The 27,553-nt window shown below is 46.2% G+C and overlaps 1 protein-coding gene across 1 annotated transcript; it reads right to left on the reverse strand.

Moving 5' to 3' along the window:
* Positions 1 to 803: 803 nt before the first annotated feature.
* Positions 804 to 27,051, reverse strand: METTL2A (methyltransferase 2A, tRNA N3-cytidine). The gene is made up of 9 exons (XM_056548704.1): positions 26,757 to 27,051; positions 22,603 to 22,694; positions 14,111 to 14,325; positions 12,004 to 12,053; positions 11,048 to 11,108; positions 8,816 to 8,955; positions 8,399 to 8,505; positions 6,557 to 6,622; positions 804 to 1,314 (listed from the first exon to the last, which is right to left on the reverse strand). Exons 1-9 carry the CDS (start codon positions 26,999 to 27,001, stop codon positions 1,139 to 1,141), a joined length of 1,152 nt encoding a protein of 383 aa, XP_056404679.1. The 5' UTR covers positions 27,002 to 27,051; the 3' UTR covers positions 804 to 1,138.
* Between the last annotated feature and the right edge of the window lie 502 nt (positions 27,052 to 27,553).

Below are 27,553 nucleotides of genomic sequence, written 5' to 3' on the forward strand. Positions count from 1 at the left end.
ACGTAGTGTGAACCCAGCCTAAGCAAGGAGAGGTGCCGGCCGTCAGACCAAAGCCAACATTTTAGTGGATAGGTGGTATATGTTGAGTTGCAGTGCTGCTCTCTAATGTAGGATAGAGAAAATACCAATTTTGCTTTGAGGAGACACCACTTTGTCCAGACCACATTTCCTGTGGCAGATCTGAGTCAAATACATGCATATTGGCTTTTTTATTTTTTATAGATTATCAGTTGCAAGAAGACTATGTTTCAATGTAGATTTGGGTAAGGAACACAAGCCTTTGTTCAACCCAATTTTTTGCATAAATCTTACCCGCAGGAACATGAATTGGGTGGGGTAATAGAGAGAATATAAAACAAAAAAAAAACAAACAACCACTTAAATCCTCCTCCCCGGTCCCATGTATGCACTTCCTCTTGCATGTGACAACTGATGCCAATGATTGGTTACAGTGGTCCCTTGCAGATTGTATGGCAAAATCAACAGGGCTCTTCTGCAAGCAGACACCAGTGTGCGCCGACACGCCGCTCAATGCACAGCAAATAGGGGATACGTTTTGAAGTAATTGAGTAATCTTCTGGTTTGTTCTCCTGATTGATGGAGTCTCAGCATAGAGACCCCGTCCGATCAAAACTTGATATTTCTGATTTTTTTATTTCTTTAATAAATCCCCCCCCCCCAATAGTATCCACTTGACCTTGAGTGTTGATAAGGACACAGCTAACTTTCTTTTCTCCTGACATTTACTATAATGACATGTAGGATATTAAACAAAATAGAAAGACAAACAAATAAAAAAAAAATACAAACACATTCTTTATTCATATAAGAAAACAATAATTGGATCTAAAGGAATATACTGCCAAAGTAATATTTCAGCAGTGACTGGAAAAGAACATCATATGTTTGGGGAAACAACAAACTGTTCCATTAAAGTCCCACAATGACCTTTTCTCCAAGCGGTTTATGGTAGAGGTCTGTTTCCATAAATATGTGTGGGGCGGTGGATAGGCCTTAGGGCTGCTGTGGTTTGGTTGTGGCACAGAATATATGAAAGGCCAATGTAGACAGCAGCTGTATCCTATATTAACTGTAAATGGAATATGGTCTCTTTAGATGACCAGAAGTACAATAAACCCTATGGCAGTGTATCGTCTTGGTGTTGGGTTTGAGAATGACATGACTTGCGGTATTTACACTGAATCCACACACGGTACATTGTCAGCTGTTTGCCGCGGTTAACTTGAAGCCTGCGATCCACTGTATTCTGCACTTTTTCCAATCCGGCACTAGTAAACAAATTTCCAAGTTCGTCTGGAAAAAAAAAAGAATATCTAATCATAAACAAATTGGCAAATAAGTGAATGTACACAGATTTATCTGCACTGGCAGAAATCTGCAGCGACACCATATGGACCCACACAGACACGTGATAGGTCAGGTTTAAAAAGAAAAAAAAATTTCAGCATGGTGTGGACAATAAAAGGTGGTTCATAATGGGAGATAGATTTTCATGCTGACTCAGATATCAGTGCGAATTTTAGTCATGGGAACATGCCCTTGGAGGGGCTAGCCACATTGTTAACCCCTTAAGGACCAAGCCCATCAAGACCAGAGCATTTATTTATTTATTTTTTGCACATCTGACCACTGTCACTTTAAGCATTAATAACTCTGGGATGCTTCTACTTATGAATTTTATTCAGAGATAGTTTTTTTCTTCATGACATATTCTACTTTATGTTAGTGGTAAATTTTCGTCGATACTTGCATCATTTCTTCAAAAATTTCATAAAATATTAGAAATGTTTACTTTTAACAGAGATTCTAGCTTTGAATCTCTCTGCTTATAAGGAAAATGGACATCCCAAATAAACCTAATATTAATTCACATATACAATATGTCTACTTTACGTTGGCATCGTAAAGATGTTTTTACTTTGTGACGACACCAGAGGGCTTCAAAGTTTAGCAGCAATTTTCCAATTTTTCAGGAAAATTTCAAAATCAAAATTTTTCAGCGACCAGTTCAGTTTGAAGTGAATTTGAGGGTCTTTGTGTTAGAAACACCCCATAATGGACCCAATTATGAAAACTGGACCCCTTAAAAGTATTCAAAATGACTTTCAGAAAGTTTGTTAACCCTTTAGGTGTTTCACAGGAATAGCAGCAAAGTGGAGGAGAAAATTCAAAATCTTTATTTTTACACTAACATGTTCTTGAAGACCCCTTTTTTTAATTAATTTTTTTTACAAGGAGTAAAAGGAGAAAAAGCCCACCAAAATGTGTAACCTAATTTCTCTCGAGTAAGGAAATACCTAATATATGGATGAAAAGAGCCCTGTGGGTGCACTACAGGGCTCAGAAGGGAAGGAGCGACAATGGGATTTTGGAGAGTGAATTTTCCTGAAATGGTTTTTGGAGAATGTCGCATTTAGGAAGCCCCTATGGTGCCAGAACAGCAAAAAATAAATAAAAAAAATACACCCCTCAAGGAACGTAACAAGTGAGCCTTAACAGGTGTTTGACAAATTTCCGCTAAAGTTGGATGTGAAAAATGATTATTTTTTTTTTCACTAAAATGCTGGTGTTACCCCAAATTTTCATTTTCGCTAGGGGTAATAGGGGAAAAAAGCCCCCCAAAATTTGTAACCCCATTTCTTCTGAGTAAAGAAATACCCCATAGGTGGATGTATAGTGCTCTGTGGGTGCACTACAGGGCTCAGAAGAGAGGGAGCGCCATTGGGCTTTTGGAGAGAGAATTTGGTTGGAATGGAAGTCGTGGACCATGTGCATTTACAAACCTCCCCCCCCACCCCGTGGTGCCAGAACAGTGGACCCTCCCACGTGAGCCCATTTAAAAAAAAAACTACACCCCTCACGGAATCTAACAAGGGGTGCAGTGAGCATTTACACCCGGATGGACCTGGATGCAAGCATTGCATTTGCCACTCCACCAAAAATTCCCTACGACAGTGTTTCCCAAACAGGGTGCCTCCAGCTGTTGCAAAACTCCCAGCATGCCTGGACAGTCAATGGCAGTCCAGCAATACTGGGAGTTGTTATTCTGCAACCGCTGAAGGCTCCGTTTGGGAAACACTGCCGTATGAGAAACTTTTACATTTTTATGGGGGGGGGGGGGGGGGGGGGGGAGAACTGTGTAAAGGTGTGTATATGTAGTGTTTTACTCTATATTTTGTGTAGTGTAGTGTTTTTAGGGTACACTCACACGGGCCGGGGTTCACAGCATGTTTAAACTGCTGTGGAAAGTTTGCCGCCAGTAACGGTCTTATGTCAGTCTTCTGTAACAAACCCTAACCCAGTGTTTCGCAACCAGTGTGCCTTCAGCTGTTGCAAAACTCTCAGCATGCACTTACAGCCAAAGGACATGCTGGGAAGTTGTAGTTATGCAACAGCTGGAGGCGGAACTACAACTCCCAGCATGACCTTTGTCTGTGCATGCTGGGAGTTGTAGTTATATAACAGCTGGAGGCACACTTTCATAGAAAAAATGTGGCTCCAGCTGTTGCATAACTACAATTCCCAGCATGCATAGACTGTCAAAAGGCATGCTGGGAGTTGTGCCTCCAGCTGTTTAATAACTACTACTCCCTGCATGCCCTTTGGCTGTGCATGCTGGGAGTTTTTGCTAAGCAACAGCAGGATCAGTAGGCAATCACAGCCACCCATGTAACCCTCCCACACCCGATCACCCAACCCCCCCCCCACCCCGCCGATCACCTGCTGATGGCCGATTAATCACGCCAAACGTCACATACCACCTCACTCCTGCTGGGAAGGGTGATTGGTGCGATCTCGGACAGCACCGATCATCCTTTTTTTCTGGGTCACCGGTGACCAGATATCGCTGCAAATTGCTGGTCTGAATTGACCGGCGATTTGCAGTGATCGACGAAATGGGGGGAATCTCGGGATCCCTCCAGACACTGGCACGGGATGCCTGCTGAACGACTTCAGCAGGCATATCGTTCCGTTCACCACCCAGTTACCAGCGGTGAACGGAAATGCCGACGTACCTGTACGCCCTTGGTCCTGGACAGGTTAAAGGGGTACTCCATTTTTGTCTTCAGCCTTTGAGGCCATAACGTTAAGTTATAATACCATGCAATAAGCTTCTATTACCTCCGTGACCCGCTTTGTCAATGTACGGACCCATAGCTGGAAGTGCTGTTGAGCAAGTCTTTTTATTTTACTGTTCTCTCTGACCCTCCCAATATTCCATGAGGCGAGAGACAGAGGTAATAGAAGCACATTACACAGTAATATAACTTGGCAGCAAAAGCCAAAGGCTGAAGAAAATGCATCACATACCATCCTATATGAAGTCCAGCCTAGTGGTCACTTTATAGTACTGCATCCTATTATAGCTGGATGTGACCGTTACATTGTAATTTCGCACCAAGAGGGCCACGGTACGCCCCTTAACGACCACGGATGAAAATGTACGTCCTGGTTTGGCGGTACTTCGCGCACCAGGATGTACACTTACGTCCTGTGTATGACCGCGAGCATCGGAGCGGTGTTTGAGTCATACACGCCAGTTTCCGGCTGCTATCAGCAGCCAGGGACCCGCCGGTAATGGCCGACATCCGCGATCACGCGGATGTCCGCCATTAACCCCTCAGATGCCGTGATCAGTACAGATCACGGCATCTGCGGCAATGTGCATGTTAAAATTAGATGATCGGATCGCCCGCCCACCTGCCGCCGTCCGTCTCCTGCTCTGGTCTGAGATCGAGCAGACCAGAGCAGATCACCAATAATACTGATCAGTGCTATACTCTATGCATAGCACTGAACAGTATTAGCAATCAACTGATTGCTATAGATAGTCCCCTATAGGGACATAAAAAGTGTAAGAATTTTTTTTTTAAATAAAAAAAGTAAAAAAAAGTGAAAAATCCCCTCCCCCAATAAAAATTTTAATTGTCAATTTTCCCATTTTTCCCCCAAAAAGCGTAAAATTATTATTATTTGTTTTTATAAACATATTTGGTATCGGCGTGTGCGTAAATGTCTGAACTATCAAAATATAATGTTAATGAACCCATACGGTGAATGGCGTAAATGTAAAAAATTTAAAAAAAGTCCAAAAATGCTGTCACATTTTATTCCCAAAAAATTTATAAAAAATTATTTTAAAGTTTTATATATGCAAATATGGCGATAAAAAGTACAGATGATGGCGCAAAAAATGAGCCCTTATACCGCCCTATATACAGAAAAATGAAAAAGTTAGAGGTGTACAAAAGGTTTTAGATTTTTTTTTTTAAAGCGTACCCGTCAGATCACTCAAAAAAACAAAACTGTTATATGTTGCTCAGTATCTCATCCTGATCATGTACATGTACTTTGTATGTGTCTGTGACCTACATTTCTCTCAGAATTAGCTTTATTTCTGAAATACCTTAATTTTATCTACCAGAAGCAGGGGGCGGGTACTCACTGTGATAACCACTCCCCCTGCTCCTCCTCCCTCTCTTCAGTCCCGTGCTTCCCAATCAGGGTGCCTCCAGCTGTTGCAAAACTACAGCTCCCAGCATGCCCACACATCATTTGGCTGTGCAGGCATGCTGGGAGTTTTAGTTTTGAAACAGCATGAGGATATGATTGTAGTCCCCCTTTATTACACACACACTGGGTTCATATATTCTTACACATACACATTAGAGAGACACACTGATATACACACATACACATATATATCCACACACACACACACACACACACAGACACACGCTTGGACACTTACTTTTTCATCTGCAATGCATGTTTCTACCTCTCTCATTGATGTCTGCTGTGTGAGATCCTGGCAGCAGTCTTCCTGCCCCTCCCCCTCCCCTTCTCTTCCCATGAGTCTCTGCAGTGTGTACAGCCCCTCCCCCCTCCAAAACGTCCCGGAGTCCAGGAGGAAGCAGTGTAGACAAAAGCACTGAATGCATTCCAGGAGGCAGAGGGGGCAGTTGTTTGACTGGCTTTTTCAGTATGAAATACTGAAAATTTTCTAATGAAAGCAATTGCAAAACCTATTGGTTATACATGCTTTACAACATGTCAAAAGTTTTTATATCTGACAGTGCCTATTTAAGAGGTACAAAAATATAAAAGTATCTAGCCATGGGTATCATTTTAATCGTATTGACCCACAGAATAAAGAACACATGACATTTGAAACCCTCCAAAATGTGCAAAATTGTGGTTTTCATTCAAATTCCTTCCCTAAAATTTTTTTGGGGGGTTAGCCGTACATTTTATGGTAAAATTAGAGGTTTCATTACAAAGTACAACTGATCATGGAAAAAAACAAGCCCTTATATCGGTCTGTAGATTGAAATATAAAAAAAAAAGAGTTTGGGATTTTAGAAGGCAAGGAGGAAAAAAACGAAAACGTAAAAATAAAATTGGCCTGGTCCTTAAGAGTAAAACGAGTTTGGTCCTTAAGGGTTAAAGACAATGTTGTTAGTGTGTCTAAAAGAGAAATATCTTTCCAAAATGTAGCCTGACATGTTTCTTTGGACCTGGCTTTAATACTTACCTTGCGTAAAGAAGTAGACCCTTGTCCCATCTCCTCGGACATAAAAGTTTTCGGAAAGACAGCGCCCTGTAAGTTTACAAAGAATAGACAGATTTAGAACAAAAAGATTCCTTCTACAGTAGGGAGACTATATATACAATGCATTTGGAAAGTTATCAGACCCTTTTGCATGATATGTTGTGGTCTTGCACTAAACTGAAAGGTTTCCCCCCCATGATTCTTCACTTAATACCCCATAATGACAAACTGAAAACAGAATGTTACAAATCTATTCTAATTTATTGGAAAGGAAAAAAATGAAGATCACATTATCATAAGTATTCAGACCCTTGGCTCAGTACTTAGCTGAATCCCCTTTGGCAGTGATTTCAGCCTCCAGTCTTCTTGGTGATGAGGCCACAAGCTCTACACACCTGGATTTGGGGATTTTCTGCCATTCTTCTCTGCAGATCCTCTCAAGCTCTGTCAGGTTGGATGGGGCCGTCGGTAGAAATAATTTTCAGGTCTTCCCAGAGATGTTTCATTGGGGTTATGTCAGGGCTCTGGCTGGGCCATTCAAGGGCATTCATTGTGTTGTCCTTAAGCCACTCCTGTGTTGTCTTAGCTGTGAGCTTAGGGTCATTGTATTGATGGAAGGTGAACCTTCAGCCCCAGTCGGAGGTCCAGATCACTCTGGATCAGGTTTTAATTAAGAATATCTCTGTACTTTGCTCCATAAAGATTTTCCTCAACCCTGACCAGTCTTCCTGTTCCAGCTGCTGAAAAACAACCAAACACCACTTACCACCACCATGCTTCACTGTAGGGATGGTATTGGGCCGGTGATGAGCAGTGCCTGGTTTACTCCAGATATGACACTTCACATTGAGGCCAGAAACTTCCATTGTGGTTTCATCAGACCAGGGAATCTTTTTTTCTCCCAGTTTAAGAGTCCTTTAGATGTTAGTTTTCTAACTCCAGGGAGGCTTTCATATGTCTTTTACAGAGGAGAGCCTTCTTCTTGGCCACTCTGAAATAAAGCCCAGATTGTTGAGCTCTGCAGCTCCACAATCTGGGTACGTTCGGAGCCCAGCCAGAGTGTCCATTGGGTTATTGGTCACCACTCCATGCAAGGCCCTTCTCCTCCTCTGTGTATGCATGCGGGGTTCTGATCAGTTTGTTTGCCCGCCGAAGATCCTCTCACCTGTCAATACCTGGCTTCAATCTGCAGCTGTCACGCCCCCTCCCATAGACTTGCATTGATGGGGCGGGGCGTGACGTCACATGGTGGCAGAGTCGTGACGTCACATGGTGGCAGAGTCGTGACGTCACTTTTATCCGTCCCAGTGGTCGGGAGGCATTAGACTTGGAGCCTCCAGCGCTTCCTGTAGTGCTAACAGGTGGGTGCTGCATGTTAGATTGCGGGGGTCCTCAGCGGCGGGACCCCCGCGATCAGAAATCTTATTCCCTATCCTTTGGATAGGGGATAAGATGTCTTAGTGCCGGAGTACCCCTTTAATATATTTAGTTACAATGAACAAACAATATGGTACTTTTTTTTAAGCATATATAAACAAACATATTGGCTATGCACTTTAATGATTGGTGGTGGGAAGCTGTTTTGCTGTTTTCTTTCAATTCCCTAAACTTTTGAAATATTTTGCACACTCTGAACTTTTTACATGCAAAGTAAAGTGATTCTTTATCAGTAGTAATGCTCTTTGTTTTCTTTTTGGTATAATATAGTAGTTATTGAGCAATACTGAGACAACAATAGTTGACACTCTAGGCACTCTATGACAGTGTGAATTATCCCCATATGATAATGTGGTTTGGGTGCCTTATTGGTTTATGGTGTCTAACCTTTTTTAAAGCGCAGTTGAGCCATGTCATATCGCCCATAGTCCCGTAAAAGGATGCAACCACCAGGCTTCAGCAGCTTACTCAGACGGGTAACAGCAGCTTGCATCCTGTATAAAAATGGCAGAAGCAGTGATAGGGTTAAACATGAGTGAAATACTAAAGAGCATAAAAAGACATAAGTGGCTGATTGGTGGGGTCTGACTCAAAACCATCAGACCATGGCACACTGAAAAGCATTTGATCTACACTATGAGGACATTACAAACTCATAAGAATAACTTCTATTCACATCTAGAAGAGTTAGTGATCAGCATCGCTCTACTGCAAGCTCAGCGCAAAAATCTGTAACTGCAAATATTAAATATCCGTCTCGTGTCCTGATGCTTGAATGAGCTCCATATCTTACAGGTCACTCACTTGCTTGGAAGGATGGCGGAAAGGACAAAGATCAGGACAATGACATCCAAACTCTCCTCGGGAATAGGATACGCAGAGCTCTCGTCTGAAAGGTCGTGGACAAAGGCAAAACATCGGGCGGGGTCATAATTTTGATTACTCTGTACAAGACAAACCGTGATCAAGAGAATTGGTCAAAGTAATTCTAAAACATAACCCATAGACATACAGTGCATATCTATGAACCATAACACCAAGTGACATGTCACATCTAGCATCAGAATAGTCCTATTGTCTTATTATAGGTAAATCTCACAATAGACATACACCATTTTCCAAATCCTGAAGTATATACATTAGTAGGAGGCTGTTGCAGCAGCCATAAGTGAGGAGCCCATCTAGTCTGCCCAATATTTTCAATACTATGAATAGTCCCTGGCCCTATCTTATATGAAGGATAGCCTAATGCTTATCCCATGCATGTTTAAACTCCTTCACTGTATTTGCAGCGACCACTTCTGCAGGAAGGCTATTCCATGCATCCACTACTCTCTCAGTAAAGTAATACTTCCTGATATTACTGCAGAAACCTTTCCCCTCTAATTTAAAACTATGTCCTCTTGTGGTAGTTTTTCTTATTTTAAATCTCCTCTCCTCCTTTACCATGTTGATTCCCTTTATGTTTTTAAAAGTCTCTATCATATCCCCTCTGTCTCTTCTTTCTTCTATACATGTTAAGGTCCTTTAATCTTTCCTGGTAAGTTTTATCCTGCAATCCATGTACTAGTTTAGTATCTTCTTTGAACTCTCTCTAGAGTATCTATATCCTTCTGGAGATACGGCCTCCAGTACTGCGCACAATACTCCATGTGAGGTCTCACCAGTGTTCTGTACTGCAGCATGAGCACTTCTCTCTTTCTACTGCTTATACCTCTCCCTATACATCGAAGCATTCTGCTAGCGCTTCCTGCTGCTCTATTACATTGTCTTCCTACCTTTATGTCTTCTGAAATAATTATTCCTAAATCCCTTTCCCCAGATACTGAGGTCAGGATTGTCGCTGAACACATCTCCAGCCAGAAGCTCAGGGGTAAGGCCACATACGTCTGCAGACTTTCCATAGCTTTTCTGCAGGTAAATCTGTAGCCACAAGTCGGCAATCAAATGCGGATTTTGGTGCAGATTTGATCGGACTTCTCTGTGCATCCAAAGAAACTACAGATTTGTTGCAGACTTTGACATCCCTGGGGCAAAATACACAATAAATCCACAGCAAATGAGAATAGGGGATAATTATGAATAGTTATGTGTAGTAGAAGGGTATTCTCATCTTTTTCTTTTGTGGTGATGTACCGCAGTTATGAAAAGGTGCATGGGGTATTAATCAGAATTTTCAGAATCACCATTAACAGCAGCATCACATTTTGTCTGTGAATGGAAGATTTTCTAGGTTTGCTAGCCGTTTGCGTCAACAGGGATGCACCCTGTATTTGTGACATTTGCCAAATGTTGCAGATCATAAATCCCTAACCACTGCAAAAACCTGGCTAAGAGATTCTCTATGATAGATACAAATTCCATCCACTTTGCTGCTACCGTAACATATGGCAGATCTATCACACCGTAATCTGTTGCACAAAATCTGCAGTGGTAACAGATGAAGGTAGAAAGAAGGAATCCCGGCACCAGCGACTTAGATGCAGATAAGGATTTATTATCACGTTTACACGTTACAAGACGCGTTTTGGCAGTGATAGCCTTTCTCAATCGTATACGTGTAAACGTGTTAATAAATCCTTATCTGCATCTAAGTCGCTGGTGCCGGGATTCCTTCTTTCTACCATTGGATCTATATGATCCTCGAGCACGGTGCACCGGATCCTGGTGCCGTCCTCCTCTACACAGAACAGTAACAGATGAAGGGACTGGTCTGATTCCTTAGGCCAGTGTTTCCCAACCGCTTTTGGCCTTTGGCTGTCCGGGCATTCTGTGAGTTGTAGTTTTGCAACAGCTGGAGGCACCCTGGTTGGGAAACACAGACTTGGGCAATTGCATGACACCAGAAGACTCTTCTAGAAAGTTCTTTCCAGGAAAGGCATTTGGCTTTTTATGTTTGCCTAAGAGGCCATACGGCACACTCTCCTGTTGTCACATACATAGAAATACCCTTTACTATCTATAGCATATGCAACATATGTAGGTTTATAGAAGATATTTGTAAATTTGCATTAAAGTCTTCAATGTACCTCGTACCTTTACAATCTCCACTGCAGTGGCCGAAAAATCACAGCAATATACAAACAGGCCGGGATCACTGTAGATGTAAAGACAGATGTCAATAATTGCTCACACTACATCCAAACACATCTACAACGTAATAATGTCTTTTTAGGATAGAGTCACATGTGCCGTATTTTGCTGTGTATTTTCTGCGGCTGATTTTGCCATCCATTGACTTCAATTGGTAGGAGAATACGCAGCAGCAAATACAAAGCAAAATCCGGCACATGTGACCCTACCCTTAGAGAACATTATTAAAGGAGAACTCCAGAACATAAAAATTGTCCCCCATACTGCCGGCAGTAAAAAAATAAAGATGTACATACCTTCCTCCGCTCCCCCGGGGCCTCCGGTAACCGGCTCCGGTCTCCGCCGCAATCCACTTCCTGATGAATCAGCCAATCACCAGCCGCAGCGCAGTCCAACTCGGCCGGCAATAGGCTGAGGTTTTCGGCCCCGGGCCGCAGGTGCCTATGTAGTGAAGAATTTTGTGTCCTGAAGTGTTTTCACACTGCCGCTCAGCCTATTGCCGGCCGAGTCGGACTGCGCTGCGGCTGGTGATTGGCTGATTCATCCGACCACCGGCAACCAGGAAGTGGATCGCGGCGGAGACCGGAGACGGTTACCAGAGGCCCCGGGGGAGCGGAGGAAGATATGTACATCTTTATTTTTTTACTGCCGGCAGTATGGGCGACATATTTATATTCCGGTGTTCTCCTTTAAAGACACTTTTCAATATGCAGAAAACTATTTTCTATGATAGACAAACTACCACTTCTGTGCATGTACAATTGTTATTTCATTGATTTACACCCTCCTTCCAAGAGATACTAAGATCACTTTAGATAGGGAAATAGAAGGTTACATCATTTGCACCCTGAACGACTCCAAAATGAGCTTTATTGTAATTCCAGCTTTAAGATACTTACTTATTTGTCTGCAAAATTGGAAAGACAGTATTCCCTACACCGCAGCCCACCTAAGAACAAGAAAAAGAAGTGGAAATGCAAGATTAGGTTATGTTATGATGGTGGAATGAACGGTTCTGTAATAGAAATTATTAATCATCAGAGCAATGGAGGAGGCAAATTATTAGCACCAGCAGACTAATGCTGCTCAATGGAGTGTGTCAGGAGACGACACACTTACCAAGGACAAAGCAGCAAGTGATCTGTGTAGTGTGACCACTGAATGTCTGCTAAGGCACGCATAAAATTGAACAATGATAAGGACATGCATTAACCCAGTGTTTCCCTACCAGGGTGTCTCCAACTGTTGCAAAGCAACGACAACTCGCAGAATGCCTGGACAGCCTTTGTTTAGTCTTAAATGGGCATTGTCAGAATCAAAAGCTATACGTTTTATATATTGGCAGAACATTAACCTTTCTAATATAGTCCATAATTAAAAAAAAAAATCTTTTTATAGAAATGATGGCTTAAAAAAAACAAACAAAAATAAATAAAATAAAAAACACACCAACCAGTAGGGGTCCCCATACCATCCAGAACATATCCTGTCTGGCTGCAGCATTATCTTCGTCCAGCTGAAGCACATGCCGAGACAAAGTCCAGTAAATGAGGGCAGGACTAGCACTAGAGCTGGCCGGTATGACCAAATATGTGTATCACGGTATTTTTGTAACTTATGGCGGTTCCACCGTATAACAATATTTCTTCCCTCCCCCCAAATCATGTGGCCCGCGAGCGCTGTTCTGCTCCCCCCCCCACCCCCCCAAATTAATTATCAGCCCAGGGCTGCGCTGTCCCCATCGGGGTACTACTCACATGTCACCCACAAGTGCTGCCCTCCTCGTCCTCCTATTTGTTGCGGGCCACCGGAGCTGGAACTCTATACTGTACGCCAGTGGTCTCCAACCTGCGGACCTCCAGATGTTGCAAAACTACAACTCCCAGCATGCCCGGACAGCCAACGGCTATCCGCGCATGCTGGGAGTTGTAGTTTTGCAACATCTGGAGGTCCGCAGGTTGGAGACCACTGGCGTACGCTGTATCCCTATGCCCGGGCTGCAAAAGATAGACAAAATAAACTTTAACTTACCTTTCTATGTCGGCCTCACGCTCTTCCTGGAGACGGGAACGTCGGAGAGCCGTCAGCCTATCACCGGCCGCAGCGATGTCCAGCCCCGGCCGGTGATAGGCTGAGCCCACTGTCATGTAAGAAGCCGGCTGACGGCTCTGTAATGTTCCCGTCTCCAGGAAGCAGCACTGGGTTGATAATTCATTCCCGAGGGGGAGGGGCCCAACCGGTATTGCGGTATGGGAAAAATTTATATCGTGCAGAACAAAAATGTCAGTATTCGGTATGAACCGGTATACCGCCCAGCACTAACTAGCACTCCTCTCTGCTCACTCCTGTCCTGTCTATCAAATTCCATAAGGAAGTAACAGAGCAGCCTGTAATGATTGGATGAAAAGGCCTAGCACAGCAGACTCAGGGAGGAAGGAAATGCATGGCGAGTGAGGGAGGGCCCAGTGCTTGCTTAGGACATGCCTCTTCCTTAGCAGTGGAAGTCAGAATGAGAGAGCAGCAGAACAAGGGATGTGAGCCAAACACAGAAGCTAGATACATTGTTGACGTGTTGGAAGGAGAAAAATGTCCAAGTGTCATGATCTGAGTGACTCTGACAAAGGCCAAAATGTGATGTCCAGATCACTAGATCTGAAAATCAGACTTGTGGGGATCCTAGCATCCAGTAGTTAGTACCTACCAAAAGTGCTTCAAAGAAGGGCAAATAGTTAACAGGTTATAATGTCATAGGTGCCCAAAGCTATTGATGAGTGCAAATTGAATCCCACCCCAGGAACAGTCACCCCCCGCTATGCAAGTCTATGATGCCTTAGGGACGGAGTACCCCTTTAATGGTATTTCACAATGTTAGTGGATTTTATCATAGAGAAATGGAAATCACAATACATGGTAAGAGGTGTTATGGTGTATGGGTGATCTGTGTAATGCGGTGAACACATTTGCAGCATTAAGGCAGTGTGTGTAGTGTAGGGTTACTGTAATTACCTCTAAGATGCGGTAAGTGGCTAAGGATCCTGGAAGGTCCTTCCTCTCATCAGCTATGTCCACCTTCTGTTCTCCATGTATATCTGACTGATTCTTGTAGTTTGAAGATAGCTCAGGGAACTCTGTAAAAAGCCACTGTCTGTCTTTGAAGAATCTGTTTTCATGTATGGTGTAAAAGTCATCCCAGAAGTTACTGGCCTTATTCTCATATTCCTCTGAAACCAGAGAAAGGCAACATCGGTAAAATATGTTCTACATGTGCTAAATTCTTTGAATATTTACCCATAATTAAAAGGAGATTTTTTAATACTTACCGTAAAATCTCTTTCTCGAAGGATCCATTGGGGACACAGACCATGGGTGTATGCTGCTGTCTCTAGGAGGTGTGATAATATGGCAACAAAAAAAAGTCGGCTCCTCCCAGCAGGATATACCCGCCTCCAGGCCCTGAGCTAATCAGTTTTAGTACCAGAGCAATAGAAGACACGAACTGTCCGAGAACCAGAAGAAAAAATATAACTGAACACACCCTTCGATAGAGAACCAAAGAGGAACCCAAAAGGGGCGGGAACTGTGTCCCCCAATGGATCCTTCAAGAAAGAGATTTTACGGTAAGTATTAAAAAATCTCCTTTTCTCTATCGGCTCCATTGGGGGACACAGACCATGGGAGGTACCAAAGCCGTCCCTTGGGTGGGCAGATAGGCAGACGGCTATTCCAATGCCGACTGCAGCACTTTACGGTGCAGACTAGCATCAGTCGATGCGAAGGTATGAACCCGGTAGAACCTCGAGAAAGTGTGCAAAGACGACCAGGTAGCCGCTTTGCAAATCTGCAAGGCCGAGGCTTTGTTCTGGAGAGCCAAGGATGCACCAACAGAACGGGTAGAATGAGCCACAACCCTGAAGGGAGGTATCTTCCCCCTACAGCAATAGGCTTCCGAAATGGCAGACCGGATCCACCGAGAAATGTCCTTGGAAGCAAGTTGTCCCTTACGACGACCTTCCGTAAGGACGAAAAAGGAATCACAATGATGAAACGAAGAAGTGATAGAGAGGTAGGACCTAACAGCCCGAACCACATCCAGTTTGTGGAGTAAACGCTCCTTAGGATGAGAAGGAGCGGGACAAAAAGACGGAAGGACAATGTCCTCATTGAGATGAAAGGCCGAAACGATCTTAGGCAAAAAGGAAGGATCTGGCCGGAAGACAACCTTGTCCTGGTGAATCACCAGAAACGGAGAACGGGAGGAGAGAGCTGCCAATTCAGTCACTCTCCGAAAGGAGGTGATAGCAACAAGAAACGCCACTTTACAAGAAAGGAGGCGCAGGGACACCTCCCTAAGGGGTTCAAAGGGGTCACCTTGGAGGACACCCAGAACCAGATTTAAGTCCCAAGGGGGAGAAGGTTACCGATAAGGAGGGGCAGCGTGCGCCACTCCTTGAAGGAAGGTCCGGACATGAGAATTAGAAGCCAGAGGACGCTGAAAAAGAATAGAAAGGGCCGAAACCTGACCCTTAAGAGAACTGAGAGACAACCCGAGGTCCAATCCCAACTGCAAGAAGGAGAGAAGACGGGGAACAGAAAAAGTAACAGGAGACAAGACCTGAGCTTTACACCAACGAAAATAAGACCACCAGGTACAGTGGTAAATTTTCGCCGAGGAGGACTTACGAGCCCTGAGCATGGTGTGAATGACTTGGGAAGAGAAACCAGGGGCTCTCAAAACCGCGGTCTCAACCGCCACGCCGTCAAATGCAGCGACTGTAAATTGGGGTGGCAAAAAGGACCCTGAGACAGCAGTTCCGGACGAAGTGGAAGGCGCAACGGAGCATCGTCCAGGTTGCCTGACCACGTCGGCGTACCACGTCCTTCGGGGCCAATCTGGAGCTACCAGTATGGTGGGAACGTCCTCCGCTTTGAGCTTCCTCAGAACCCTGGGAAGGGGGCGGAAGGGGAGGGAACAGATAGGGCAGGGCAAACCCCGCCCAAGGAATCACTAGGGCATCCCCGGCTAGAGCCAGGGGGTCCCGGGACTTTGACACAAATGGAAGAATCTTCCGATTGTGCCGAGACGCAAAGAGGTCCACGTCTGGAATGCCCCAGAGGTCGCAGATCTGTGCGAAGACCTCCGGATGTAGAGACCACTCGCCGGGGTCGGCTGAGGAAGTCTGCTTCCCAGTTGAGCACACCCGGAATGTGAATCGCCGAAATGGCCGGGACCTTGTTTTACGCCCAGAGGAGAATCTTTGTCACCTCAGCCATGGCTGCCGAGCTGCGAGTGCCGATTGATGTAAGCTACGGCCGTGGCGTTGTCCGAATGGACGCGGAGAGGGCGGGACTGAAGCAGGGACTCTCCATGAAGAAGACAAAGCAGAATCGCCCTCAGTTCCAAGATGTTTATCGGAAGAAGGGCTTCCCGGGGAGACAAGAGGCCTTGAACCGTCCAGTCCCTGAACACACCGCCCCAGCCCGACAGACTGGCATCTGTTGTAACCACCTGCCAGTGAAGGATAAGAAATGATCGCCCCTGAAGAAGAAGGGGGGAGCGGAGCCACCAGAGCAGAGACTGACGAATCCGACGAGGAAGAGCAATCTTGCGATCGAGAGACAGAGGAGATCTGTCCCAACGAGAAAGAATTGCCAGTTGAAGGGGGCTGTAATGAAACTGGGCAAAGGGTACGGACTCCATGGCCGCTACCATCCGACCCAAGACTTCCATGCAAATGCGGATGGAAACTGGGACCTGGGCCCGAAGGGAGCGGACTCCTGACAGGAGAGTCAGACGTTTGTCCAGGGGAAGGCAAATCCGGGCAGAGGCCGTGTTGAATTGAAGTCCCAAGAAGATCAGAGACTGGGTGGGAGAGAGGACAGACTTGTCCCGGTTGACCATCCACCCGAAGCAATCCAAGGTCTGGAGAGTGAGATCCACATTCTCCAGAGTCTGGACACTGGTGGGAGCCTTGATGAGAAGGTCGTCCAGCTAAGGGATCACTGAGACTCCTCTCGACCGCAACAGGGCTATCACTGGCGCAAGGATCTTGGTAAAGGCCCAAGGAGCAGTGGCCAGACCAAAGGGGAGGGCTATGAATTGAAAATGCCCCTCCGGAACCGCAAAGCATAGGTACCGCTGATGGCCGGGAAATATTGGAACATGGAGGTAGGCATCCTTGCTGTCCACCAAAGAAAGAAACCTCTTGTTCCATGGATGCCACTACTGAATGGAGAGATTCCATTCGCAAGTGGCGGGTGAGAAGATGACGGTTGAGACGCTTGAGGTCCAAGATTGGCCGCACAGAACCGCCCTTCTTGGGGACCACAAAATCATTGGAATAGAAACCCCGAAAACTTTCCCCTGGAGGAACGGGGACAATGACTCCTTGGAGAAGTAGGGACTGGAGGGCCTCCCGAAACTGATTCGCAAGAGAAGGAGACCGGGGGGGGGGGGCCCGGGACTGGAAAAAAAATAAAAAATAAAAAAAATAAAAAATAAAAAAAATAAAAAATAAAAAAAATAAAAAAAACGATCCCTCGGAAGGGAAGCAAATTCGATTCGGTATCCGTTGGACACCACGTCCCTGACCCAGGAGTCCTGAATGTGTGTGGTCCAGATGTCTTGAAAAAGTAAGAGACGGCCCGAGAAAAACTGCAGGTGGGGGCTTCACTTCATGCGGATGTGGGTTTGCGGTTGCCCGATTGTCCCGCGAAGGCGCCTGCCCAGACCCCTTATTGGGGCCAAAAGTCCGAAAGGACCGGAAGGAAGAAGACTTCCTCTGGGAAGTAGAGTGAGCCTTATTTTGAGGCAACAAGGAACTCTTACCCCCTGTCGCCTCTGAGATAATCTCGTCAAGGCGCTTGCCAAAAAGACGGTTACCAGTAAAAGAAAGCTCGGCGAGAGACCTTTTGGAGGCGGCATCCGCATCCCACGCCTTAAGCCACATGGAACGGCGGAGGGCCGCTAGGTGACCAACAGCAAAGGCAGCACAACGGGCTGACTGCATGGAAGCTGTGCACAGAAAGTCCCCAGCTTTAGAGCATTGGAGAACCAAAGCAGACAGATCCTCTGGGGAGGATCCCGCCAGGATACCCTGACGGACTTTTGAGCACCACACCGATAGGGCCTTGGACACCCATGCAGAGGCGAAGGTGGGAAGCAGAGAAGAGCCTGCTGTTTCAGAGGCAAACTTTGCTAAGTACTCCACCTTCTTGTCCGTTGGATCCTTGAAGGCAGCCGCGTCTGCTAGCGGCAGTGTAGTAGCCTTAGAGAGGCGGGAAACTGGTGGATCCACCAAGGGAGGGGAAACCACCTTTGAGACAAGGTCCTTGGCGAATGGATAACGCACTTGAACCTTCTTCATTCCTGGGAACCTCTTGTCCGGATGTCTCCATGCAGATTCCAGAAGGGTGTCAAATTCAGCGTGAGAGCTGAACAATTGAGGTGCTGGTTTAGCACGATGAAAGGATACTTCAGGAGTCACGTCCGAAGATCCTGGGTCCTCTAAGTGAAAGGTGTCTCTTATGGCCACAACCAATGAGTTCACAGTTTCAACTGTATCCGAGCGGTCCTCTGAGTCAGATGCGATTCGGAAGCCTCATCCGCCAGTACACCAGGAGAATGTGAAAGAGTGGAGGCAGCCCTGGAGGGGGGGCAACCCTGATCGGGTACGCGGCTCTGGCGAGGCAGAGGGGCGACTCCAGGAACATCCTCTGGAGGAGCGACGTTTGTGACCAGATGACACGGGGGGGGGGGCGGGGCCCACGAGGGGAGCACCCACGTCTACTTGAAGACTCAATGGAAGAGTCAGAAGAAGCACCCCTAGTACGCTTGTGATGGCGTTAAGCATGTGGTGAAGAGGAGTTGGACCCTTTAGAGGGCCGGCGCAGGGCAGACCTCTTCAAGGCAGACACCACGTTACGGGAGGCCTCAGCCACCAAACGGGAGACTTGAGTCAAGTCAGCCATATATTGGGATAGGGAAGAAACCCAGGTTGGAGGGGCGGCCGAATCCACCGGGACTGAAAGAGCATCCGGGGGTGCCAGGGGGAGCAGAGGTGCAGGCAGAGCAAGTGGGTTAAGCAGAACCAGGCATTTTGGAATTACAGCTCTTCCAGACAAAATGGTAAACTAACGCTCCAGTTGTCTGTTTAGAGGGAGGAACAGTTCTGGGTACGGACATAATGAAAAATTAACTCTCTCATCCGAGTCTGTGTCCCCAGGGCAGCTGCGGTGAGGAGAACTCTGCTCTAGTGTAGATAGAGAGGGAGAAAAATATCAGCCAATAGCCAGAGAGGGGCGTGCCTGGAGCAGGGGCACTGCTGATTGGCCTTTGCCACCTACAATCGCGCACACAGCGCTGATTGGAGGACAATTCGCGCCTACAGTAAGCTCTGGCGGCCCTGTGGGCGGAGCTAAAGTGCCCCCGGCCGCCGAAGTAGAAACATAGTAATGGCGCCCGCTCCTTGCCCCGAGCGCACATGTCATCCGCATATGCGCTCGCGGAGAAGTGAGCGGGCGAGACTCCTATTCGCCGGCAGCAGACTGCTGCCGAAAGTGAAAGTAAGTCGGCGCTTCATGCGCCCGCACAGTATAAACGCTGAGGCTGTCAGCCGCATAGTAAAACACACACCTACACATATAAGCTTGTGAATAAACTGCCCCATCCAAAAATGCCACTGCTCGCCCAAGAAATAGAGATAAAGCCCCTTATCCAGGCCAGCCCCATTAGCCCTGAAAGGTGGGCCAAAAACTGAGGTTCTCCAGAGGTTGCAAGGCTGCACCTAAGGGAGAAAGGGAAAATATACTCACCTCAGTCAGAAGAACTTACCTAATGGAGTCTTCTGTGAGGACTTCAGCCAGCTTTCTGTCACCTGCATCACGCCGAGCTACCATGTGCGAGCGAGGCGAGCAGGGAATAGGGGGACCCGGACCCATGAGATACAACCCCAGGCGCTGACCGTTGGCGAGAGGGGGTTAACAGAACATATATGAAATGTCTGTGCCCCCTCAATCGCAATAGGGAAACAGTGAGCCGCAGTTCCTGAATCCCCACCTGAAAACATGAAAGAAAAAGGAATAAAAAACTAACATCCCTAACTAGGAAAATACTAAAACATAAGACCTGGTCTGGAGAATTCCAGACCATGTCCACCTCCTTCAGACACTAAGCTAAAACTGATTAGCTCAGGGCCTGGAGGCGGGTATATCCTGCTGGGAGGAGCCGACTTTTTTTGTTGCCATAGTGTCATACCTCCAAGAGACAGCAGCATACATCCATGGTCTGTGTCCCCCAATGGAGCAGATTGAGAAAATATTTTTATTTTTTCAATCATCCACACTTGCTACCATTGGTAACAGCTCCTTTTCAAATTTTCTTTTACCAAACATGTCAAGCAGCCATATATAAAGTGAAAAGGAAAGGAATGGGTTCAACATGTAATCTTGTAAACCTTTTACTGATAACATCAGACATGATCAAACGCTGTTCTTGCGACCCCCCCCCCCCCCAGCCTTAGCCAATCATAGCTCATCTCACACTGAACTGCTCTGGGCTAGGCTGTGTGCAGGGAGGAAGTTCTCCCCTGGATGGCTTCAGATGATGTCACGCCTGCTGGGGAACGTCCCTTCCCTGTCTGTGAATCTGACCGAGACTGAGCAGAAAATACAGAACAATATCAAGGTAGAAAACTAATAAATAATAAAAATAAAGGCAGGGGGTGGTTTATGATGATGGGGGCAGTGAACTGGGAGGATTATAAAATTTAACAAGATCATGACAGGTACTCTTTAAAGAAGATGTCCAGCAGTAAGAAACTTATACCCTATCCTCAGGATAGGGGATAAGTGTCTGATCGCGGGGGGTCCGACTGCTGGGAACCCCAAAATGTCCTGTACGAGGTCCTGCCTCAGTGCCTGTGTGTGTGACGTTTCGCACACAGCACCTCAGCTGGTCCAAACACCCCCCCCCCCTTTATTCGTCTCTATGGAAGAGGCAGAGACGCAGCGTTTACGTGTCTTTGCCTCTCCCATAAAGATGAATGGCGGGGGCTTGTTTGGACCAGCTGAGGTGCTGGATAAGCAACGCGCTCTAACAGAGCAGAGTCAGGACCAAGCTGGGGCCCCCAAAAGGGAGATTGCCGGGGGCCTCCTGCAGATAGAGATAAAGTTTCTTATCACTAGACATCTTCTTAAAGTTCACTATGAATAATGCAACTCATTACACGTAGCATACAGAAACATATTCTACAGAAATTCCGTGTCCACATTCATTTTGCAGAATTTTGTGTTTTTTCCGCATTTGCAGATTTCGTGTGGAATCCGAGCACAATTTTCTGCAGAGTTTCCTTCAGAGTCCTGCAGAATTTCTCAGTACACTTATAAAGGTCGGCACATAATGCTACTGACATGCAGATTCTGCGCCAATTCCACAAGAATTCCTCACATATTTGGCACAAATTCTGCACTTTTCGCAGAAGTTCAAGCCTCATTGACTACAATAAGATTCCTTTTCCACAAAATTAAAAAACACTTTTTTTTTTTAATGTATAATCTCATTTACCGTATTTTTCGCTCTATAGGACGCACCCAATTTTAAAGGTGCAAAATCTAGGGAAAAAAAAAAAATAAAAAAAGATTCTGAACCCAACAGTGATCTTCAACCTGCGGACCTCCAGATGTTGCAAAACTACAACTCCCAGCATGCTGGGAGTTGTAGTTTTGCAACATCTGGAGGTCTGCAGGTTGAAGACCACTGGATAGGAGGTAGTACTCACGTGTCCCCGCTGCTCCGGACCAGTCACCGCTGCCCTGGATGTCGCTCCATCGCTGTCACCGCGTCCCCGTGGTGTCCCCGATGCTCCGGACGTCTTCTTCCCCGGGATCCGCGCTCTCTGTCGCCGTCATCACGTCGCTACGCACGCCGCTCCTATTGGATGACGGGACGGCGTGTGCGACGACGTGATGACGTCAAAGGAGAGCACTGCCCATGCAGGGGATCCCGGCACGGAGCAGACACCGAGGAGGCAGGTAAGGTCCCTCCCGGTGTCCTGTAAGCTGCGATTTCACCGCGGCGGTCCTTAACAGCCCGACTGAGAAGCCAGGTTAGTGTCTCTTTCTCTTCAGACGCGGCGGTCAGCTTTGATCGCCGCATCTGAAGGGTTAATACAGGGCATCGCCGCGATCGGTGATGTCCTGTATTAGCCGCGGGTCCCAGCCGTTGATGGCCGCAGGGACCGCCGTGATAGGTGTGTATTCGCCGTATAAGACGTACCAACTCCCCCCCCCCCCAGTTTTGGGGAAGAAAAAGTGCATCTTTTACGGCAAAAAAAAAAACGTAAGTGAATGGGTAATTCACCTCTGTGGGATTCAGCATGGAAATGCTGCTGTGTTAACATACCAGAAAGCTACAGAAGCCACATCTAGACTGCAACTCTGCAGATCACAAAGTCCATGTGTCCCCCAAGAGCCCACATAGCTAATGGTTCCGGTTCTCTTACCTTGCTGCTCCTGGGGAAGCGGTTGAGAACTGTTTTCGAGAACTTTCTTATGAGCTGCGGATTCTTGCTCCTCGGACCACTGTACATTGTCCCTATAAGAAATAATATATATATATATATATATATATAAATATATGAGTGTGAGGCAACATTCATGCAACACAACCAGATTCTCCACTATGGAGCTTACAGTAAAAATTCTGAATAGTATTGATTATATATCTATAGCATTTATAAAATCATATAACTTTCTACTACAAGATGAGGGATATTTATCAAGATCAATGAAAAGTGGAGGAGTTGCCAATAGCAACAGATAAGATTTTAATTTACTTATTTTAAACAAAAAGGGCCATTGTACTGTTATATATGGGTCACTGCTTCACTTTGCACAAGTCATGCTAAATCGCAGATGTTTTTCCAACTCCTCACTATTTTCAAGATCTCTACTTGCTTTGTTAATACAGTGGTCCCTCAAGTTACAATATTAATCGGTTCCAGGACGACCATTGTATGTTGAAACCATTGTATGTTGAGACCAGAACTCTATGGAAATCTGGTAATTGGTTCTGAAGCCCCAAAATGTCATCCAAAAATAGGAAAAAGTGAGAATTAAAGATAAATAAGTAGATAACTAATACAGATAAATCAAATCCTTATATATAAAAGTAAGAAAGATCTGCTGGGAGCTGTAAATCACTGTCTATGCCAGTGTTTTCCAAGCAGGGAGCCTCCAGCTGTTGCAAAACTACAACTCCCAGCATGCCCAGACAGCCAAAGGCTGTCCGGGCATGCTGGGAGTTGTAGTTTTGCAACAGCTGGAGGCACCCTGATCGGGAAACACTGATGTAGAGGGTTGAATAATTTACCAGGACAAGAGGTAAACCCTGATCTATGTAGAGGACAGGAGCTTCTTTGGGGTCCTGTACAGTACATGCAATGTCCTAAAAAAGTAACATGGAGCCACCCCCACCTGGTGTCCAAAGGAGCAGCTAACCCTGGTACAGGTAAAGTGTACAGAACATGTAATACCTCCCTGTACTGTAGGGGGGCGATACCAGACAGGAATTCAGTGCATACACTTCAGTAATACAGGGTATTTACCAGTTAATGCCCATTCTGATTGGTCAGTTCTTCCAGCTATTGACATATTTCACAGATCTGGACTGTCCATAACATTGCATGTTGAGTCTGGTTTCAACTTACAATGGTCCAGAAAAGACCATTGTATGTTGAAACTATTGTATGTTGAGGCCATTGTGAGTTGAGGGATCACTGTATTGATATTGTCTTCAATGGGTAGCAACATAATCTGCTTGCGGAATTTCAGCTGCGGGTGGTTAGGTGTGTACAAACCCTTAAGGGTACGTTCCCACCTAGCATATTTTGCTGCTGCGTATTTTTTTTCCTATTGAAGTCAATGGGTAGGAAAATACGCAGCAGCAAATACGCAGAAAAATTTGCCAGGTGGGAATGTACCCTAAAGGTTATTCCAATCTGGGACATCCAGGACATACCCACAGGATATGCCATAAATATCAAATAGATGTGGGTCCTGCACCTATCTCTGCTTTTGCCCCTCCCCCCCCCCCCCCCCCCCCTCCTCCTTTCAACCACTGGAGGTGGTCAGGAAGCCAATATAGGCTGAAAGAGAGAAGAGCAAATACAAAGCAGTCTGCAGGGGAGAAAAATATAGACTGTGTGCCAGTATGGAAAGTAAATAGAGCTTAAAGAGCAAGTTGCAGAGGCTATAGAAGAGAAACTAAGTAACATTCTTACATGGGTATTTCATCCATAGACATTTTATCCCCTATGAAAGGATAGGTGATAAGATGTCTGATCGAAGGGGGCCCGTCGTTGGAATCTCTGTGTTTCCGGGACTGGAGATGTATTGTCATCCCACGCCCCCTTGTGACACCATGCCCCCTATATTCATATCTATGGGAGGGCTAATGATGTCCATCACACTCCTCCCATAGACATGAATGGAGGGGGCATGGCGTGACGTCACGTCTCCAGTCCCGGAAGCACAGGGGTTTGCGAGACCCGAGCAGCAGCCCAGCACAGAATGCCGGGTGCTGCACGGAGATCGGGGGCTGGGGGCCATCCCAGCGGCAGGCCCCCTGTGATCAGACATCTATAAGATGTCTATGACCGGAATACCCCTTTAATAAAGACCTACAAGGAAATATTATAAATATATATATATATATATTCACATGAAGAAAGCAGCACTCCCAGTAATAGTGCAACATGCCCGGACCCCGGCTTAGGGTCAGTGTTCACACAGTCCAGCAAAGAAGGCAGTAGCACTCCAATATAGTGAAGAAAAAGGGTCTTTATTTACTCCAACGTGCAGCGACGTTTTGACAGTCTCACGCTGTCATTTTCAAGCCTTGAAAAATGACAGTGTAAGTGTCGAAATGTCGCTGCACGTTGGGGTAAATAAAGACCCTTTTTCTTCACTATATTGGAGTGCTACTGCTTTCTTTGCTGGACTAATATATATACACACACATATATATATATATATATTTATTAGTATTTTTTTTGCACCATAAGTAAAGAAAGAATAACTAATAGAAAAAAAAATTGTATATTGCATGTTTGCACCGGTTTCCTTTCTGAAGGCTCAATTGCAGTTTTCTCTAAGCTAGCGGGTATAGACTAGCCTCTATGATGTCTCCTATACACTGCACACTTGAAGAAAAGGAGATCCCTATAAAGGAGAAATTAAACCTAACTACGGTACTCTGCTTCCCTCTTTCTTACCAGATCTCAACGTCTTATTTATCATCCACTAAAAAGGCCAGAATAAAGTTTGAAAATGCTGTATAGTAACCATCTGCAAGTAGTCATCAGGCATGCGGCCCAGAATCTGCACTATCCCTGGGCATGAAGTGGCTTCTGGACCGTTGTGAGGTGAGGGAGCGGACCAGTGATGTCGGCTGTCAGTCACGCCTGAGTAGGAATGCTTACAGACCAGAGCGCCGTGACTTCACGTGCCGCACGCTCCCATGACTACTTATGGCTCCGGACATTTTCAAGCTTTATTTTCGGCACTTTAGCGGATGCTAAGTAGGACTTCTGGACCTGGTAAGAAACAACATTTTACCCTATATCAGTGTTTCCCAACCAGCCGCAGAACCACAACTCCCAGCATGCCCGGACAGCCGTTGGCTGTCCGGGCATGCTGGGAGTTGTGGTTTTGAAGCAGCTGGAAACGCAATTGTTGGGAAACACTGCTATATTTCATGTTGACAACAGTTATATAGGGTAAATCTGGTGATGGGTTCCCTTTTAGGGTTTTCCAGCAGACACTACCCCATTTCTAAAATTAGATCCCCAGTGATCAGATGGTTTATTATTGGATTATCCAATATGTCATTCAATGAATGGATCCATATGTACAGTGACCCCCCGACCTACGATGGCCCCGATATACGATCATTTCAGCATACGATCACACTCGGAGGCCATCGCATGTTGAATGCAGCATCAACATACGATGCTTTTGTATGTCGGGGCCATCGCACAAACGGCTATCCGGCAGCGCAGACTGCTTCAGCTGCCACCGGATAGCCATTTACGGTGCCCCTTGTGGTCCGGTGAGTCTCACTCACCTGTCCCCGGGACTCTGGACCGTCATCTACCGGATCCCATTCACCGCCATCACGTCGCCGCGCATGCCGTCCCGTCATCCAATAGGACCGACGTGCGTAGCAACGTGATGACGGTGATGAAGAGCGACGATCCCAGGCAGCAGAGACGGTCCGGAGCAGCGGGGACACCCCAGGGACGCGGCGACAGCGATGGAAAGCGACATCCAGGGCAGCGTTGACAGTCCGGAGCGGCGGGGACAGGGGAGTATAACATTCTATACTTTACATTGCACAGATCCCTCAACATACGATGGTTTCAACTAACGATGGTTCATTTGGAACAAATTGCCATCGTATGTAGAGGGACCACTTTTTTTTATGAGTGATCATGGTAAATCAACCTATGAATAGGGTTGTTTTCAGTGGACATCCCCTTTAAGGCCCCCAAAACTATTTTTTTATGTAATTTTCCAGCATAGCCGATGTTTATTCCCGATCTATATCAATCATATCACTGATCACATGACCAGAATGGACTCCTCCTCCTCTTACCATGCATTATGCTGGAACACCTGACCCGGATCCTTCAGGTGCCGATTACCGAACTGCGGCCTCTTCCCGTCCATGGCAGAACCTGTTGCCGCAGAGACGAGAAGCTCTCTGGTGAACAACCAATCAGCAGCAGGCAAGGGGCGGGACCAACGAAGTGCAAGCCAATCTGAAACCGAGCCACGCCCCCACAGGAAGCGGAAGTGTTTGGCGCGCGCACGTGTGACCGTGGGGAGCACGAACGTCATTTAGTGCTGTGCGATGGTGACAGCTGATCATCGGCGACCTGCACATTGTAACAGAACTACTGAGCAATACATCACGGCCACAATCCATTAGTTTCAGTCTATTAACAAGCTAAACTAGTTATAGTGACTAGTACAGGGTTTACCATTCAGGGTGCCTCCAGCTGTGGCAAAACTACAACTCCCAGCATGCCCGGACAGCCAAAGGCTGTCCGGGCATGCTGGGAGTTGTAGTTTTGCCACAGCCAAAGGTTGTCCGGGCATGCTGGTAGTTGTAGTTTTGCCACAGCCAAAGGTTGTCCGGGCATGCTGGGAGTTGTAGTTTTGCCACAGCCAAAGGCTGTCCGGGCATGCTGGGAGTTGCCACAGCCAAAGGCTGTCCGGGCATGCTGGGAGTTGTAGTTTTGCCACAGCTGGAGGCACCCTGGTTGGGAAACACTGCATTAGTAATAGAAGGTCTATAGATGACCTTTCAATTGCACATTTATACGATTAGTGACATTGTAGACTGGTGACAAACTACAACTCCCAGCATCCCCTGACATGCAGCGGCTG

This window comes from Hyla sarda, chromosome 12 (assembly GCF_029499605.1).
Source record: "Hyla sarda isolate aHylSar1 chromosome 12, aHylSar1.hap1, whole genome shotgun sequence".
Classification (NCBI taxonomy): Eukaryota; Metazoa; Chordata; class Amphibia; order Anura; family Hylidae; genus Hyla; species Hyla sarda.

What these genes read in the sequence shown, in the direction of transcription:
- METTL2A (XM_056548704.1), bottom strand. Translation starts at nt 27,001, where the DNA reads ATGACGTTCGTGCTCCCCACGGTCACACGTGCGCGCGCCAAACACTTC. An exon ending in TCCGCCATCCTTCCAAGCAA is followed by an intron (nt 8,506 to 8,815) that starts GTGAGTGACCTG and finishes ATTTTTATACAG; the next exon opens with GATGCAAGCTGCTGTTACCC. An exon ending in TCAACTGCGCTTTAAAAAAG is followed by an intron (nt 6,623 to 8,398) that starts GTTAGACACCAT and finishes GTAAACTTACAG; the next exon opens with GGCGCTGTCTTTCCGAAAAC.